The sequence below is a fragment of the Oncorhynchus clarkii genome, chromosome 17 (genome assembly GCF_045791955.1).
Source record: "Oncorhynchus clarkii lewisi isolate Uvic-CL-2024 chromosome 17, UVic_Ocla_1.0, whole genome shotgun sequence".
In the NCBI taxonomy this organism is placed as follows: domain Eukaryota; kingdom Metazoa; phylum Chordata; class Actinopteri; order Salmoniformes; family Salmonidae; genus Oncorhynchus; species Oncorhynchus clarkii.
Window position 1 is genome coordinate 39,379,832 of NC_092163.1, and position 19,988 is coordinate 39,399,819.

The following is a 19,988-nucleotide window of genomic DNA, read 5'->3' on the forward strand; positions in this document are numbered from 1 at the left end:
GTCAGAAGTTTACATACACTAAGTTGACTGTGCCTTTAAACAGCTTGGAAAATTTCAGAAAACTACGCCATGGCTTTAGAAGCTTTCGATAGGCTTATTGACATCATTTGAGTCAATTGGAGGGGTACCTGTGGATGTATTTCAATAACTACCTTCAAAGTCAGTGCCTCATTGCTTGACATCATGGGAAAATCAAAAGAAATCAGCCAAGACCTCAGAAAAAAATTGCAGACGTCCACAAGTCTGGTTCATCCTTGGGAGCAATTTCCAAATACCTGAAGGTACCACGTTCATCTGTACAAACAATAGTACGCAAGTATAAACACCATGGGACCGCGCAGCCGTCATACCGCTCAGGAAGGAGATGCATTCTGTCTCCTAGAGATAAACCTACTTTGGTGTGAAAAGTGCAAATCCATCCCAGAACAACAGCAAAGGACCTTGTGAATATGCTGGAGGAAACATCTACAAACGTATCTATATCCACAGTAAAACGAGTCCTATATTGACAAAACCTGAAAGGCCGCTCAGCAAGGAAGAAGTCACTGCTCCAAAACCGCCATAAACCGCCACATCATGTTGTGGGGGTGCTTTGCTGCAGGAGGGACTAGTGCACTTCACAAAATAGATGGCATCATGAGGTAGGAAAATTATGTGGATATATTGAAGCAACATCTCAAGACACCAGTCAGGAAGTTAAAACTTGGTCGCAAATGGGTCTTCCAAATGGACAACAAAGTCAAGGTATTGGAGTGGCCAAGCCCTGACCTCAATCCTATAGAAAATTTGCTGCCAAAACTGAAAATGCGTGTGTGAGCAAGGAGGCCTACAAACCTGACTCAGTTACACCAGCTCTGTCAGGAGGAATGGGCCAAAATTCACCCAACGTGTTTTGGGAAGCTTGTGGAAGGCTACTCGAAACGTTTGACCCAAGTTAAACAATTTAAAGACAATGCTACCAAATACTAATTGAGTGTATGTAAACTTCTGACCAATTGGGAATGTGATGAAATAAATAAAAGCTGAAATAATTCATTCTCTCTACTATTATTCTGACATTTCACATTCTAAAATAAAGTGGTGATCCTAACTGACCTAAGAGAGGGAATTTTTACCATGATTAAATGTCATGAATTGTGAAAAACCGAGTTTAAATGTATTTGGCTAAGGTGTGTAAACTTCCGTCTTCAACTGTACTAATCTTAACCTGATCCCACTGATCTTGATGCTATTTATTCAGGTTTTAGTGTTTGTATATGTTCACATACAGTCATGGACAGTTTATTAGGGAACACTCATCTACTATTGGGTCAGACCCACCTTTGCCTCCATAACAGCTTGAAATATTTGGGGCATTGATTCTACAAGGTGTCTGAAACATTCAATGCTCAATTGGTATCAAGGGACCTAGCGTGTGACAGGAAAACATTCCCCACACCACCGCCTCTAGGCTGTACAGTTTACACCAGGCAGGATGGGGCCATTGACTCATGCTGCTTATGCCAAATCCTGACTCTGCCATCATTGTGATGCAACAGCATTCGTCGACTGTCCAGTGTTGGTGACCGTGTGCCCACTGGATCCACTTCTTGTTTTTAGCTGTAGGAGTGGAACCCGGTGTGGTCGTCTGCTGCAATAGCAAATCCGTGACAAGGATTGATGAGTTGTGCATTCCGAGATGCCGTTCTGCACCCCACTGTTGTACTTCACCATTATTTCCTGTTTGTGGCCCACCTGTTGCCATTCTTGCCATTCTCCTTTGACCTTTCTGGTCACTCTCCATATACCTTTCTCATCGACTAACTGTTTTTGCCCACAGGACTGCTGCTGACTGGATGTTTTTTGTTTGTCACACCATTCTCGGTAAACTCTGGACACTGCCGTGTGCGAAAAGCCCAGGAAGGCAATGTTTATGAGATTCTGGATCCGGCATACCTGACACCGGTGGTCATACCGTGCTCAAAGTCTCTTAGGTCACTCGTTTTGCCCATCCTAACATTCAATTGAACAGTAACTGAATGCCTTGATGCCTGTCTGCCTGCTTTATATAGCAAGCCACGGCCACGAGACTCACTGTCTGTAGGAGCGATCCATTTTCGTGAACAGGGTTGTTACCTAATAAACTGGCCGGTGAGTGTATATTTTTACTGTAGTTATTTTCTTTACATTCTGTCCAACCACAAACACACATACTGCACAGACAAACGTGTATTTCACCAAAACATCTGAGGAAAAAATAGAGTCAAGTAACCGGAGAATAGATGAGAGGATGAGAGTGAAAGAGAGAGAGGGATAAAAATAGAGAGAACATTTTTTAGTAGAGTCAGTAGTGACTTCTGAATTTAACCTAGACAAGGGCCAGGATTCAATCCAATCGCTCTTCAAGTTCGCTTTATCGCAGTTTTGAATTTAATCCTGGCCAAAATAGAAGATTGAGTAAAATTAGGGGTAAGGTATTTGTCTTACCAGGAATGTTTCGGGCTGACAATGCAGGCGATCCTGGTAAACATAACATATATTTAATGTTCATATACAGTTTATAATGTAAAGTTTATACTGTAGATTGACAGCCTTTGGTCTTTTATGTACGCCATTGACTCACACCATACATTAAAACTTCTTAGGCCTGAGATCCCGGTAACGGGATCGATACGACAACAGCCAGTGAAAGTGCAGGGCGCCAATTCAAAACAACAGAAATCCCATCATTAAAATTCCTCAAACATACAAGTATTTCAAACCATTTTAAAGATACACTTCTTGTTAACTTTTTAGGGATAGGGGGCAGCATTTTCACTTTGGATGAATTGCGTGCCCATAGTAAACTGCCTCCTACTCTGTCCCAGATGCTAATATATGCATATTATTATTACTATTGGATAGAAAACACTCTGAAGTTTCTAAAACTGTTTGAATCATGTCTGTGAGTATAACAGACCACTTACCTTTGATGATCTTCATCAGAATGCACTCCTAGGAATCCCAGTTCCACAATAAATGTTTGTTTTGTTCGATAATGTCCATAATTTATGTCCAAATAGCTCCTTTGGTAAACAAATCCAAACTCACGAAGCGCGTTCACTAGGAGCAGACAAAAAGTCAAAACGTTCCGTTACAGTCCGTAGAAACATGTCAAACGTAGTATAGAATCAATCTTTAGGATGTTTTTAACATAAATCTTCAATAATGTTCCAACCGGAGAATTCCTTTGTCTTCAGAAATGCAATGGAACTCAAGCCAACTCTCACATGAACGAGCGTCACGAGCTCAAGGCATTTTGGCAGACCTCTGACTCATTCCCCGCAACATGACCAATATCCCACTGTATCTTCAATAGGGAATGAGTTGAAAAACGGACCAACTTCAGATTTCCCACTTCCTGGTTGGATTTTTTTCTCGGGTTTTGCCTGCCATATGAGTTCTGTTATACTCACAGACATCATTCAAACAGTTTTAGAAACTTCAGAGTGTGTTCTATCCAAACATGCTAATAATATGCATATATTAGCAACTGGGACTGAGTAGCAGGCATTTTACTCTGGGCACCTTATTCATCCAAATTACTCAATACTGCCCCCAGCCATAAGAAGTTAATTGCCACACTGTGTGTGCCTGTGGGGGGTGGTGTGTGCGTGTGTGTGTGTGTGTGTGTGTGTGTGTGTGTGTGTGTGTGTGTGTGTGTGTGTGTGTGGTGATGATGATGATGGTAGTTTTGCTCACCGTAGACTTGGTGGTTCAATAAATGTAATGATAACCCGTAGTCGACTTGACTAGATTGTATCCGTTTCTTCCCCTCCTTGGGCTTGTGGGCCACCTGTGAGTCCTCTCCCTGGGGCTTGGTGACCACCATTGAGGTGAAAGGAGTCACAAAGCCGTACTTCAGACAAAGATCCAGGGCCTCCTTCTTCACCTTCTCCTTTGCCGTCCCGCTCAACTGCACCCTGAAACAAACACACACAAACACAGGTATAATAACTGTATTTGCATTAAAAAAATTACAAAATACGATTTTCAAAAAATGTAAATAGATAATCCATTACCGAATGAAACTCTTGTTAATTTGGTGATAGTCTATGTTCTATGAGTTGGGTAAAACATGTATTTTCACCGTGATTTAACATCTAAGATAAGTGGACCGTCAGTGAATTCAGGAAATTGCATTGTGCCACGTTCTCACAATAAGGTTCTTGTCAATGGAGTAATACACATTTCATAATGGTTTTTAAAACATTACCTCTACTCCTGATTGCCATATCAGCCAATATATGGTATGGGCATACTTGTCTAGAACACATACATCCTTTTATATCGTCATGACAAGGTATGTATTTTGCTAAGATGTGGTCAAACTAAACAGTGGACCAAATATTCAACTCAGTTTTTCTTTCGACGTCCATCACGCAACGCAATTTTCTATTCTCCTCCCTTGCCCTGTGTGTGTGTGTGTGTGTGTGTGTGTGTGTGTGTGTGTGTGTGTGTGTGTGTGTGTGTGCATGCGTGCGTGTATTGGATGATGGTAAATTAACCAACGAATTTGAATACAATTTTACATTTTCATGAATTTGATCATATCGGGAGAGGACATTCAGAAAAAGTACGGGACTTGAACCTGCAAAACTTAATGCACTCTATCTGTAACAGATTCTAGTTATGGTAACAGAAGACTGTATTGAGATCGGGCTTTTCTTCAGTGAGAAAATATGCAGAATGTAGGCCCAGTTCCATCTCACTCCATATTCTCCCACTGGGCTTCATCGCCTCACCGTATTTGGATGCTTCAGATTTATACATCCGGTGAAACATCTGGCACCTTGTACTATCTTTGGTATTATTGTGTGTACATTAGCTACACTAGCTAGCTAGAAAGCATGCGCAGAGAGAAAGAGAGAGAGCATTGCATCGTGGGTTTTGTAGTCGACTTGAGCTGCATCAGATTTCCACAACGATTTTCACGTTGCTCTTAATAACCTTATTAAAATGACAAAATGAAACATTTGTTCACAAACAATATTGTTATCATATATTTGTGTTATTTAACACTGTAAAGCATAGGAATGAATGGTTTGGGTGTAATGAACTCTGAATGTTTACGTTTGTGCTTTTCTAATAACCAATTTCTGTGTTCATGTAAGTGACTGATTGGACATGCCTGGGAGAATTCCTCACTGTGGTATCTGCAATTTGGCAGTACGCCCAGACCCTTGTTTTGAGAACTATATCTCAGTTTCAAGGTCTCAGCTGGGAGAGAAGAAAGCCTCGTGAGGTATTGGTCTGTCACATGCATGAACCAGTATTGGTCGGTCACATGAATGAAGCAAATGTTAATGATGACTTAATTATGAATAATGAATAAGCTAAAACATGTCATTATTACTTTCTGTGTACGTATATAAGAGAACTAATGAGACTTCTCTGTTGGAGCTCCTGATCGACATGTGTACATGGTGCATTGGAGTTGGTTCGAACCTCTCCAGCGCGTTGAGAATAAAGGAAGATTCATTTAAAATTTACTTTGAGTGTCCCCGTGTAGAATTTCCACGACAGGTGTATTATTCCTTTAAATTTAATTGAAAGAAATATCATCTCTATTATTCTCTGAATAATGTCCAGTGATTAATGTATGAATCTGAAACATATTGATTGATTTACTTGTTACTTTTACTATCTTCATTTTTGGTCAAAATAACAAGCGTTTTGGTAGTGACATCATCGTTTCGGTTGTGACCTGGCATATAAGGTGCCTTCGGAAAGTATTCAGATCCCTTGACTTTTTCCACATTTTGTTACGTTGCAGCCTTATTCTAAAATGGATTAAATAAAAAAAATACTCAGCAATCTATACACAGTATCCCATAATGACAAAGCGAAAACAGAAATGTTTGCAAAAAAATTAAATATGTATATACATATACAGTGACTTGCGAAAGTATTCGGCCCCCTTGAACTTTGCGAACTTTTGCCACATTTCAGGCTTCAAACATAAAGATATAAAACTGTATTTTTTTGTGAAGAATCAACAACAAGTGGGACACAATCATGAAGTGGAACGACATTTATTGGATATTTCAAACTTTTTTAACAAATCAAAAACTGAAAAATTGGGCGTGCAAAATTATTCAGCCCCTTTACTTTCAGTGCAGCAAACTCTCTCCAGAAGTTCAGTGAGGATCTCTGAACGATCCAATGATGATAAATACAATCCACCTGTGTGTAATCAAGTCTCCGTATAAATGCACCTGCACTGTGATAGTCTCAGAGGTACGTTAAAAGCGCAGAGAGCATCATGAAGAACAAGGAACACACCAGGCAGGTCCGAGATACTGTTGTGAAGAAGTTTAAAGCCGGATTTGGATACAAAAAGATTTCCCAAGCTTTAAACATCCCAAGGAGCACTGTGCAAGCAATAATATTGAAATGGAAGGAGTATCAGACCACTGCAAATCTACCAAGACCTGGCCGTCCCTCTAAACTTTCAGCTCATACAAGGAGAAGACTGATCATAGATGCAGCCAAGAGGCCCATGATCACTCTGGATGAACTGCAGAGATCTACAGCTGAGGTGGGAGACTCTGTCCATAGAACAACAATCATTCGTATATTGCACAAATCTGGCCTTTATGGAAGAGTGGCAAGAAGAAAGCCATTTCTTAAAGATATCCATAAAAAAGTGTTGTTTAAAGTTTGCCACAAGCCACCTGGGAGACACACCAAACATGTGGAAGAAGGTGCTCTGGTCAGATGAAACCAAAATTGAACTTTTTGGCAACAATGCAAAACGTTATGTTTGGCGTAAAAGCAACACAGCTGAACACACCATCCCCACTGTCAAACATGGTGGTGGCAGCATCATGGTTTGGGCCTGCTTTTCTTCAGCAGGGACAGGGAAGATGGTTAAAATTGATGGGAAGATGGATGGAGCCAAATACAGGACCATTCTGGAAGAAAACCTGATGGAGTCTGCAAAAGACCTGAGACTGGGACGGAGATTTGTCTTCCAACAAGACAATGATCCAAAACATAAAGCAACATCTACAATGGAATGGTTCAAAAATAAACATATCCAGGTGTTAGAATGGCCAAGTCAAAGTCCAGACCTGAATCCAATCGAGAATCTGTGGAAAGAACTGAAAACTGCTGTTCACAAATGCTCTCCATCCAACCTCACTGAGCTCGAGCTGTTTTGCAAGGAGGAATGGTAAAAAATTTCAGTCTCTCGATGTGCAAAACTGATAGAGACATACCCCAAGCGACTTACAGCTGTAATCGCAGCAAAAGGTGGCGCTACAAAGTATTAACTTAAGGGGGCTGAATAATTTTGCACGCCCAATTTTTCAGTTTTTGATTTGTTAAAAAAGTTTGAAATATCCAATAAATGTCGTTCCACTTCGTGATTGTGTCCCACTTGTTGTTGATTCTTCACAAAAAAATACAGTTTTATATCTTTATGTTTGAAGCCTGAAATGTGGCAAAAGGTCGCAAAGTTCAAGGGGGGCGAATACTTTCGCAAGGCACTGTATATCTTATTTACATCCAGTTGAAATCGTAAGTTTCTTGTTAACAAACTATAGTTTTGGCAAGTCGGTTAGGACATCTACTTTGTGCATGACGCAAGTAATTTTTCCAACAATTGTTTACAGACAGATTATTTCACTTAGAATTCACTGTATCACAATTCCAGTGGGTCAGAAGATTACATACACTAAGTTGACGATGCCTTTAAACAGCTTGGAAAATTCCAGAAAAATATGTCATGGATTTAGAAGCTTCTGATAGGCTAATTGACATCATTTGAGTCAATTGGAGGTGTACCTGTGGATGTATTACAAGGCCTACCTTCGAACTCAGTGCCTCTTTGGGAAAATCAAAAGAAATCAGCCAAGACCTCAGAAAAATAATTGTAGACCTTCACAAGTCTGGTTCATCCTTGGGAGCAATTTCCAAATGCCTGATGGTATCACATTCATCTGTATCAACAATAGCACGCAAGTATAAACACCATCATACCGCTCAGGAAGGAGACACGTTCTGTCTCCTAGATATGAACAAACTTTGGTGCGAAAAGTGCAAATCAATCCCAGAACAACAGCAAAGGACCTTGTGAAGATGCTGGAGGAAACAGCTAAAAAAGTATCTATATCCACAATAAAACAAGTCTTATATCGACAAAACCTGAAAGGCCGCTCAGCAAGGAAGAAGCCACTGCTCCAAAACCTCCATAATAAAGCCAGACTACGGTTTGCAACTGCACATGGGGACAAAGATCGTACTTTTTGGAGAAATGTCCTATGGTCTGATGAAACAAAAATAGAACTGTTTGGCCATAATGACCATCGTTATGTTTGGAGGAAAACGGGGGAGGCTTGCAAGCCGAAGAACACCATCCAAACCATGAAGCATGGGGGTGGCATCATCATGTTGTGGGAATGCTTTGCTGCAGGAGGGACTGGTGCACTTCACAAAATAGATGGCATCATGAGGATGGAAAATTATGTGGATATATTGAAGCAACATCTCAAGACATCAGTCAGGAAGTTAAAGCTTGGTCGCAAATGGGTCTTCCAAATGGACAATGACCCCAAGCATACTTCCAAATTTGTGGCAAAATGGCTTAAGGACAACAACGTCAAGGTATTGGAGTGGTCATCACAAAGCCCTGACCTCAATCCTATAGAAAATTTGTGGGCAGAACTGAAAAGGCGTGTGAGAGGAAGGAGGCCTACAAACCTGACTGAGTTACACCAGCTCTGTCAGGAGGAATGGGCCAAAATTCACCCAATGTATTGCGGAAAGCTTGTGGAAGGCTACCTGAAACGTTTGACCCAAGTTAAACAATATAAAGGTAATGCTACCAAATACTCATTGAGTGTGTGTAAACTTCTGACCCACTGGGAATGTGATGAAAGAAATAAAAGCTGAAATAATTCATTCTCTCTACTATTATTCTGACATTTCACAATCTTAAAATAAAGTGGTAATCCTAACTGACCTAAAACAGGGGATTTTTACTAGGATTAAATGTCAAGAATTGTGAAGTCTGAGTTTAATTGTATTTGTCTAAGGTACTGTATATGTAAACTTCCGACTTCAACTGTAAGTATTCAGACCTTTTAGTATGAGACTCAAAATGGAGCTCAGGTGCATCCTGTTTCAATTGATCATCCTTGAGATGTTTCTACAACTTGACTGGAGTCCACCTGTGGTAAATTCAATATTGGACATGATTTGGAAAGGCACACACATGTCTATATAAGGTCCCACAGTTGATGTGGGTGCATGTCAACTTGATTGGAGTCCACCTGTGGTAAATTCAATTAATTGGACATCATTTGGTAAGGAAGAAGTTTGGAACCATCAAGGTGGATTGGCCAGACGGAAGCCACTCCTCAGTAAAAGGCAAACAACAGTCCTCTTGGAGTTTGCCAAAAGGCACCTAAAGGACTCTCAGACCATGAGAAACAAGATTCACTGGTCTGATGAAACCAAAGCGGGTCGCGGATCTGTTAATGGTGGGTCGCGACCTGTCAGAGTAAATTGATACGGTCTGTTCAGGGCACTCTCTGCAGTTTTCTTGAAGATCACTCCGTGACCCACACGCTGCAGTGCTGTTGTTTAGCAGAAGTTGATGCGCTGTCAGCCACTGCACCGGCTTGTCATCAAATGTACTCAAGCTAGCCACAGCAGGTTCTGACTGAGCTCGATTGTCATGAAACGCAAATACAGCAATGAGTTTTTCTCCCTTGGTTTAATAAAAACTTTGAGAAATAATGAGGAGTGCCCACAATGTGTTTTGTGCAGTGAAGTGCTTAGTAAAGAGTCTCAAAACAAACTAATTAAAACGACAGGTCCTGACCAAACAGCCACAGCATGACGGTAAACCCAGGAAGTTATTTCAGAACAGGGCAGTATGCCTCAGGAAACAGTGCTCCGACAGTGGTAAGTCAACAAGCAAGGCATTGTTGTCATTTTATAACAGATGATAAGCAGAAATAAGGGAGTGCTATCTCATAGTAGTCGATGTGGAGTTATTTTGAGGTAATATGTACACGTAGGTAGAGTTAAAGTGATTATGCATAGCGATCTCCTGCCTGGCAGAGAAAGCAGTACAGATGTTCTGATCCAGTTTGGCACTATATAAAGTTACCTATGCGAGTCAGGGTTCTCAAATCTGGCATAGTTAAGAAACAAGTAAAGAAACAGACTCAATACTGAGCATAACCTCAGGGTTGCACTGTCAAAATGTCCAGAATAGACCTGCAGTGTGTGTGTGTGTGTGTGTGTGTATGTGTGTGTGTGTGTGTGTGTGTGTGTGTGTGTGTGTGTGTGTGTGTGTGTGTGATGTGATCAATCAGTTTATTCCAGTTCAGAATAAAAATGATTTATTGTATTTTAACAGCAACAATAATTTCTACGGTAAGATGTACAGTAGGCCTGATCATTTTTCATCTGTACTGTTACTTAAGGTTGTACTGAGCATGTGTGTGTGTTCTGTTATCAAAGAGTTCAAAATTCTGACTTGTATTTGAACAGCAACAGTTCCAACCTAGACAGATATGCAAGTGTTTTAAGGGGGAAAATAAACATGAACAGCTATTTATATGGGTATTTCATTGAATTGTTATTTGTCTATGTTGCATTTGTTAATGGACATAAGTGCAATGAAATGTACCAATATGTACGTATAGTTGCATGTTTTCGTAAGCTTGGGTCCCAGGAAAACAGAATTTCTCATTTGGGTCCCAGGCTGAAAAAGGTTGAAGAACACCTGCTCTAGGATGTATTTGCTGTCAAAGGTGCTTCAACAAAGTAAACATGATATTTCCATTTTTTTTTATATACATTTGAAAAATGTCTACAAATCTATTTTTGAAGATGACTGATTACATATTTTATTAATTAAATGTTTATTTGCTTTTGTAAACATTTCATGTTAAAATACATCACAGAATTAATTTTAAACTTCACTCAATGTAACACTTTTGTATGACTTATTATTAGATATTAATATTAGAAATAATATTAGAAATATTGACAGGAATGGGAAAAAAGGTGCTTCTGCATTAATAAGCAGACCAAAGATGGTATTAACGATAAGTAATAAAAATAACTGCACTCCTAAAAGACTATTTCAGACCATAGCCTGCTGAATTTGCTCGATTTTTATAGAATAGTTTTTTGTAGTTGGCACAAATGAAAATGTGGCACTGACTCGCCCATGAATGGAAGTTTCAGCATTGTCTCAATGTGGAGCTTGGCATTTGACTTATGCTCGTGCAGTTACAAACCTGCTAGAGTTAGCAGCAGGCGGATTAACAATATCCACCGTTGTAATACAAATGAAGCCTGAGCTGGTGTGTGAAGCTAACTGAAACTGGTTGGCTTTAGAAAACCCTGAGTAAATCTGGCTTGCTTTGTAGGATACCCCTCTTCATAGACACAGGTGCAAACATACCCAAACACAGACAATGTCATGCAAAGCAAACTCACTCTTTGTCCAGGAGCTGCTTTACAGTGAGGTAGGCCCACAGCCTCTGGATGTGGCTGTCAGACCTGGCTTCAATGGGCTCCTTCGTTGGTAATGTGTCAGAGTACATCACCCTATTGCTTTTCTGAAATAATCAAGACATCCTCACATCACAATACTAAACATTGACTTTATTGTATATATTGACGTTTGACTGAGATGTCTCTAAAGTACTGATACGGAGCAATTTTTTAAATCAACATTTTGTATATTTAAAAAAAAACAAAAGAACATACTAAACAAAGAACAGGACAGTATGGAGTGATCTGACCTATGGTCTTGTAAAGGGGGGGTAGAGCAGAGGTGACCTCACCGATATGGCTATGACTTCTGCGGTAAACATCTCTATGTTGTTGTCGGGGATCTGGCCAGCCACCACAATCTCAGAGCCGTTGTAATACTGGCTGAAGTTGGTTTGGGTCAGGTTAGCCCCACCCAGATATACCATCTGCACGTCCGTCAATAGGGGTGTAGCCACCTCTTCATAAAAGCCCTGTCAATCGTACAGTACAGTAGCCATTAGTCCCACCCCCTTGCTCCTTCTTGTTCCCTCCCAAGTCAACTACAGTCAGATAAACGGAAAACAACCGTTTAAGCCTGCTTAGATGAGATAGGAATTTATTACACTTTATTACACTTTATTCAACTGGCGGTAAGGAGGTGAAAGTGTTAAACATTAGTTTGCAATTTTGTCATGTCAAAACTGTCGCACTAGTATTCAATCCCTTTGTTATGGCCTAAATAAGACCAGGAGTAAACATCAAAGTCTCATAAGTTGCATGGTAATAAAGGTATGGGTAAAAATATCTGACATTATATGGTGAAGTTATTAATTACACTGGATGGTGCCCTGACTCCTGACCCCCGGCGTGGCGGTAATACAGTCACCATAACAGCCCTACCTGTAACTGTGTTTAGACATAGCATATTTAAAACAAGTTGTTGTTTCGTTTTATTCGAATTTGATTCAAATGATTCACTCTGTCTTTTTAGCTCTTATCAATAATGAATTGAATCTTTCTCATTGACAACGTTTGTCCATGGCTCAGACGTGGTGCATTTTACACTAAGCCATTATCAGTGTGAATGTTAACAATATATTTCCATATATTTCCATATTGAACCCATGTAATTACTGTTCAAAAACAAGTTCAATTTAGCAAATATGCGATAGGTCTACATTTTTGAAAATGTTGTTTCCGTAGGCTATTTAACAGACTTGCCTATAACGGACTAACAGTCTAGTTAGAGTTCATTACAATACATAAAAGACCGCAAATACGAAACTTGAAGCAACCACTTACAGTATTTAGCCATGGGGCATGTTCTGATTGGCCAGTGAGGGATCAAGCCTCTACACACCTTCAACTTGTTTATTCATAAAAACCCAGCCTTTTCGTGCCACCACCAGCTACTGGGCTCATAATTCCGGTTGTGAAAATAGCAAAAATATTTCTGACACGCCTCCGAACTTATAGCGCTACCACTAGGACTTAGATTAAAATTGCATTAGGTTTGTTAAAATAAAGCCTTAAAGGTTGGTTCAGCACTTTTGTATTCTAGCTAACGAAGCTCAGTTGGGAATTTTTTTAAATAGTTTTTGTTTGTTTGTTACAGGCTCAAATTTTTATGTTGAGATTTGTAAGAAAGAATTACAGTCCATTGCAGTGCCACACACTGTGTGTTACCTTACCTGCAGCTGCAGAGCAGCATCAGAGTCTGTATATATTCTGCGTCCCACACCTCCGTTCTCCAGCGCCATCTTCTCCAGGAAGTCAAAGTTGACATCCATTCCAAAGCCGAGACAGTAAAGAGGGAATTTCTTACCAATAGCCTCCTTTATGTTCTCATGAATCTTTTCCAGGTTGGTCTCACCTGAGGAAAGTGAGATTGGCTTTCATTGTGTGTGTGTGTGTGTGTGTGTGTGTGTGTGTGTGTGTGTGTGTGTGTGTGTGTGTGTGTGTGTGTGTGTGTGTGTGTGTGTGTGTGTGTGTGTTTTTTTTAATTATCCTTGTGGGTACCAGAGGTCCTCACATGGATAGTAAAACAAAGACATTTTACCAGTCCCCACAAGGAGAAATGCTATTTTAGACTTATGGGTTAGGTTAATGGTTACAATTGGGGTTAGGTTTAGAATTTGGGTTAGGGTTAGGGGTTTGGGGTTAAGGTTTTTGGTTTTGATAAAACATTTTACCTCCCTTTTTCTCCCAAATGTCATGATATCCAATATGTAGTTGCAGTCTTGTCCCATCGCTACAACTCCCGTACGGACTCGGGAGAGGCGAAGGTCGAGAGTCATGCGTCCTCCGAAACACAACCCTGCCAAGCCGCACTGCTTCTTGACACACTGCTCACTTAACCCGAAAGCCAGCCACACCAATGTGTCAGAGGAAACATCGTCCAACTGGTGACCGTGTCATTGTGCATGTTCCCCGGCCAGCCACAGGAGTCGCTAGAGCGCAATGGAACAAGGACATCCCAGCTGGCCAAACCCTCCCCTAACTCTGATGACACTGGGCCAATTGTGAGCCGCCTCATGGGTCACCCAGTCACTGCTGCGACACAGCCCGGGATCGAACCCGGATCTGTAGTGACTTCTCTAGCACTATGATGCAGTGCCATAGACCGCTGTGACACTCGGGACGCCCAAGGTTAGGCTTAGGGTTAAAGTTATGGTTAGGTTAAGGGTTAAGGAGGGTTAGGATGGGAATCAATTATTTGGTCCCCACAAGGATAGCAATACAAAACTGTGTGTGTGTGTACCTGTGGTTGGGTCTCCATCAGTGAGCAGTATAAGAAGGGAGGCTGAGCCCTCTTGTGGGTGTCGTTTCAGCATGGCTGTGCCCTCCAACACAGCAGCATTGATGTCCGTGGCTAAGAAGAGAAGAGAGAGGAAAACACATTATGGATTAGCTGCTATTGTCACCAACCAGGCTGTTGTTCATATCTTCCATTACTTTACCCTGTGTGCCGTTTAAAGGGTTGGTGAGAGCCTTTGTCATTTAAGCCCTTTATCTACTTAACCAGTCAGATAAACTCATGGATACCATTTTAATGACTCATGCATGCTAGCTGTTCCAGTTTACTTCTAGTCATTGCGCTAGTTGGAATTGACTTGCGAAACTACCTTCAACATCCTTAATACTGGACGCAGAGACAGAAAAATGGTATCCATGAGTTCATCTGACTCATGAGTTCACCTTGCCAAAATCTCACTATCCCTTTAAGTGCTACAAAATTCTGCTATATCGTAACTCTGCTGTCAGCTATGTAAATCTTTGAAAATAAGTAAGTAGGTAATGTGGTGCCTACTACGGGTCATACTAGGGTCACAAACGCACCGGTAGTCTTTGCCTGTGGATCTTCTCTTGACCACACAGAGTGGGTCAACTACCACTATGCTGTAGGCCTGGATTATTCTGTGGTATGAGCCTCTTTCCCAGTGAGCGGGACTCCCTCTTCCCATCCTAGGCTGAGTTAGCAGAGAAGCTCTAGGCTCCACTTTATTAACCCCGGTCACCCCTCTTGGTCTATCTCTGCCTGCCGGAGGTTAGCTCAGCCCTTCCTACTGTTAACACTTCAAGGGTAGTTTGTGTCACAGTATATTACGCGCGAGCTGGGGCTATTTTTGTGTACAACACCAACCTTTATTTAACTTGGCAAGTCAGTTAAGAACAAATTCTTCTTTACAATAACGGCCTACACCGGCCAAACCCGGACGACTCTGGGTCAATTGTGCGCCGCCCTGTGGGATACCCAATTACGGCCGGTTGTGAAACAGCCTGGAATCAAACCAGGGTGTCTGAAGTGACGCCTCAAGCACTGAGGTGCAGTGCCTTAGACCGCTGCGCCACTCGGGATAATCCTATATTTACTTATAGTCCGCTCTGCGCCATGGTCCGGCTAACTACGTGTCATCCCGCCTTTCACGCAACCACAGGGCTAAACAATTTTTATAAGCACGGCATAGTCTTAGACATTCCTGCTAGCGGCTGGTCTTCTCTTTCTAGTTTACCCTCCCGGGTGAGTCACACTCGCTGTCCCGGGTATAGGGTTTCAGCTAAGACTAATTTCTTGAAATCATTTATTAGATGAAAGTTTGTCCTTACTCACTTCGTCTGAGTAACGACAAACTATAGATACCCAGTGCTCCTTTTGTGTCTTTTACACAGTTACCCCCTGTGGTTTCCTGTTCGAGCCCACGATATGGTCTGGGGACATCTAAGGTGAACCCCCTGAGCCTGTAGTTGTTACAACGCTACTCTTCTTCTTCAGCATTTTATTCAATTAGCAATTTAATCAGTTAATGAAAACCAGTAACACTTCTCTTTTGGTTCCACAGTTTCACAAATGATGGATTTCATAGTTTTTTTATATGGCAATTATAATGCAAAAGCTTCTAAGTTCTGTTCTGACCTTACACCATAAGTCGTTTAACTTCTAATACATCAATCAGCTCCTGATCCGTCTTCCCCAGAATCTCCTTTCCGCTCTTTCCCTATCGTTTACATTGGTAATTATACCCCTTAATATCCAAGCCCATGCCTCCTTTGACTACAGCCACACAAGACATCCTCTCCCTTAAGCAAAGTTACATAACGCATTGTCTCCTTTACACGTGACGTCTACACAGAGTCAGGTAACACATAGGTAACACATGCTTTGTAGGTGATGACAATCTGTGGTGTCATCTGCTTCATGACCCACATGCCATCAGGCAATTCTACCAACTCCATCCCAGGGCCGAGATCTGACGTGGATTTCGCCATATAAGATGAACCTCCGCCTTCCGGCAGAGGAACATCTGCATACAGTCTACCCGCACCGGTCATTTCTTCTCTGCCTTTGACTGGGTCCTGCCACACTTTGGCTGCAGCTGCTTGTGGTTGAGGCCTTGTCTGTAAGTAATAATTGTACCTCCTCTTTCATGGATGTGTCGTGCGAAGCTCTTGGCAGCCTCCAGGTTGTCCTGGTTGGCCGGCAGCAGCTCCTTCCTCCAGGTAGACACTGAGCTGTCGAACGTGATCAGGCCAAAGTGGTCATCCTCCGCCAGGTCTCCCAGGATCTTCAACAAGGCCTCACGGGTCTGACAGATCGCAGTGCAATCAAAATACAATCAAATGCAACCAATTAACCACTCAATCAATGTGCATTGTCCCCTTCATTGAATATAAATATGTGGTGTATGTGTACATTGCTTAATCGCTAAGCCTTAAGCTGCATTACAACAGGCAACACACACACACACACAAACCTGCTCCATTTTCCTGCCATGCATGGAGCCACTCCGATCAATGATGAAGACCACATTCTTTGGAATGCGTGGTAGGTTACTGGGGGCAAAGTGATGGACAAAATACCCCTCTGCCTCCTGAAGAGGGAATGAGAGACAGTGATTAAAGGATGGGGTAGAGATGAAGGAGTAATGCCAGAAAGAGGATGGAAGAAGTGTACATTGAGATCTCCCATGGATGTTTTCCTGTGGACATCATAGGTGATGACCAGGTCTCCATTCAGGCCCTGCTCTCCACAGCTTTCACACTGGCTCTGCTGCTCCTTGCTGGGGTAGAAATGTACCCAGGCCTGGGGAGGGGTTGGTAGTTTACAGGTTCTGCTTTTTAAAAACACACCCTGCTTTACCCTACCCTGTTAGAATGAGCTAATTCGTATTAGCATTAACATGACCAGAGGTGTGAAAATGTACATTTACTGTATGTAATTTATTTATCCAGAGCAACGTAGGGTTCAGTGCCTTGCTCAAGGGCTCATAGACAGATTTTCTTTACCATGTAATGTATTGGGGTCTGGACTTTTCTATTGGTTAGCTCTACATTACCCTGTTTTGGACATTACCTCTCTAGAAGCAAGGGTTTTGGTGATGGCATTTGCCAGTGCTTCGGTGCTCAGCCCTCCTGTTACCTCCAGGAAGTTAATGCCTGGTCGCTCATTGATGTACACGTCAATCTGGCCATAAGGAAGAGACAGAAAAAAGGAGCAAGAAAATACAACATCAACCCCAATATCAAATGACTCATCAATCATTGATCAATGCTCTCTCTCTCTCTTCTCTCTCTCTCTCTCTCTCTCTCTCTCTCTGTCTCTCTCTCTCTCTCTCTCTCTCTCTCTCTCTCTCTCTCTCACCTTGAAGTCAGCAACAGGTTGCATGGTTCGAGCATGGATCAGCAGCTCGTACTTGCCCAGTCGGCGTTTCAGCAGCTCCTCATAGGTCAGTTCAAAGGTCACCTTACTGAGCGCGGCCACAGTCACAGATGTCTTAAACTCCTCAAGGGTCCTCCCCACTGAACTTTAGGAGACAAAAAGGGGTACCGTCTAATGCAAAACAACACATGCATACTGTAGACACAGATACACAGACACACTAGCCTTTTTTGCCATTTTTTTGTGTAATGGGGTGGAGAGAAAATGCTAAAATGTTTAATGCTAATTTCCTACAACTCTACACATTTTGCCATGACTAATGCCATGTCCATACATTTGAACATGGCATTAGTCATGGCAAAATGTGTAGAGTGACTAACAAAGTCAATGGTGGAGGTCAGGGCCCCTGGACATGTGCCCTGGGTGCCTGGTCAATAATTTGACCATGATTACAGTACTACAAGGTTTAGATGGTCCTGCACACACCCACACACACCTGACTATGCCAGCGCTTTGACCACGAGACACTGCCTGAGTGTACTGCTGCTGAGCCTCCTCCTTCTGTTTCACAATCCCATCATACGTCTGCCCCTCAATGGTCCTGAGAAAGACAAGAACGGCGGAAGAGAGAGAGAGAGAGAGAGAGAGAGAGAGAGAGAGAGGAGGCAGGGTTACTGTATGTGTGAGCATTTTTGTAATATTTGTGTAATACGTGTGTAAACTCATCTTAGACAGTGAAACATTCATGTAGACCTACATTTTGAATTTACTGATGAAAGCATTCTTGGGGATCTTGACATGGAATTCTATTTCCTGTGACTGGTTGATCCGATTGGCAACCCGGCTGGTGATGATAGTGGTTGCATAGCGACTGGTCACTGTGGAGTTGATGTGAAAGCTGTAGATGTCCCAGTCCCTTTTCTATAAAGGAAAATGAAGCACCATCAACCCGCGGCATACCAAAAATGTTAACTTAATGGATAGGACTAAATCAAATACAAACTTTTAAGAGCACATTCAATACCGTTTGAGTTTTGGTTGAGTTGGAGACGCAATTTCCAACATATCAATTATTAATTTATAGACAAACTGGAATTAAAGCTGGATGGAACCATCCATGCAGAAGATACATCTCCTTCAAATGTCGATATGTGGTTAAGTTGACAACCAAACACAATTTGATATCACTAAATATAACATTTTAAATCAATCAGCGCTTGAAACCCAATGCATATTGTATTATCTATTTTTATTTAATTCAGGGTTGAATTGAAACAATAGTTGTTGATGATATAAAGTATTTGCCCCCTTCCTGATTTCTTATTGCACATTTGTCACACTTAAATGTTTCAGATCATCAAACAAATTGTTATATTACAAAAAGATAACCCAAGTAAACACAAAATGCAGTTTCTAAGTGATCATTTTATTTATTAAAGGAAAAAAGCTATCCGAACCTTCATGGCCATATGTGACAAAGTAATTGTTCCCCCTTGTTAAATCATTAATTTACTGTGGTTAATCACATTTTTTGCAAAGCTGAGTTCAATTTCACTAGCCACACCCAGGCGTGATTACTGCCAGACCTGTTGAATCAAGAAATCACTTAAACAGAACTTGTGAAGTAGGCCCAAAGATCTCAAAAAGCAAGGCGACATGCCGCGATCCAAAGAAATTCAGAAACAGATGAGAAACAAAGTAATTGACATCTATCAGTCTGGAAAGGGTTACAAAGCCATTTCTAAAGTTTTGGGACCACAGCGAACCACGTGAGAGCCATTATTCACAAATGGAGAAAATTTGGAACAGTGATGAACCTTCCCAGGAGTGGCCCCAAGAGCGCAGCGACGACTCATCCAAGAGGTCACAAAAGAACCCACAACAACATCTAAAGAACTCCAGCCCTCACTTGCCTCAGTTAAACTTGGTGACAAGGGGCAGTATTTTCACGTCCGGATGAAATGCATGCCGAAATTCAACTGCCTGCTAATCATCCCCAGAAGATAAGATATGCATATTATTAGTCGATTTGGATAGAAAACACTCTGAAGTTTCTAAAACTGTTTGAATCATGTCTGTGAGTATAACAGAACTTAACTAGCAGGCGAAACCCCGAGGACAAACCATTCAGATTTTTTTTTTGAGGTCACTCTCTTTTTTCAATAGTTTTTCATTGGGAATCCAGATTTCTAAGGGACTTTCTTGCAGTTTCTACCGCTTCCACTGGATGTCACCAGTCTTTAGAAATTGGTTGAGGTTTTTCCTTTGTGTAATGAAGAAGTAGCCCTGTTCAAAACGAGGGTCACTT

The 19,988-nt window shown here is 41.5% G+C and overlaps 1 protein-coding gene across 2 annotated transcripts in view; it reads right to left on the minus strand.

The window, feature by feature from the left end:
• The window catches only part of LOC139370809 (inter-alpha-trypsin inhibitor heavy chain H3-like), a 35,019-nt gene that overhangs the window by 5,492 nt on the left and 9,539 nt on the right, over window positions 1–19,988 (minus strand). For both annotated transcript variants that reach the window (XM_071110589.1, XM_071110588.1), the window contains exons 3-15: window positions 18,438–18,601; window positions 18,177–18,281; window positions 17,663–17,825; window positions 17,375–17,485; window positions 16,976–17,104; window positions 16,776–16,892; window positions 16,439–16,607; window positions 14,285–14,395; window positions 13,215–13,396; window positions 11,835–12,014; window positions 11,485–11,606; window positions 3,721–3,941; window positions 2,467–2,499 (exon numbers count right to left, since the gene is read on the minus strand). In XM_071110589.1, the coding sequence (XP_070966690.1) occupies window positions 2,467–2,499; window positions 3,721–3,941; window positions 11,485–11,606; window positions 11,835–12,014; window positions 13,215–13,396; window positions 14,285–14,395; window positions 16,439–16,607; window positions 16,776–16,892; window positions 16,976–17,104; window positions 17,375–17,485; window positions 17,663–17,825; window positions 18,177–18,281; window positions 18,438–18,601 (1,807 nt within the window). The remainder of the gene's footprint in view (window positions 1–2,466; window positions 2,500–3,720; window positions 3,942–11,484; window positions 11,607–11,834; window positions 12,015–13,214; window positions 13,397–14,284; window positions 14,396–16,438; window positions 16,608–16,775; window positions 16,893–16,975; window positions 17,105–17,374; window positions 17,486–17,662; window positions 17,826–18,176; window positions 18,282–18,437; window positions 18,602–19,988) is intronic.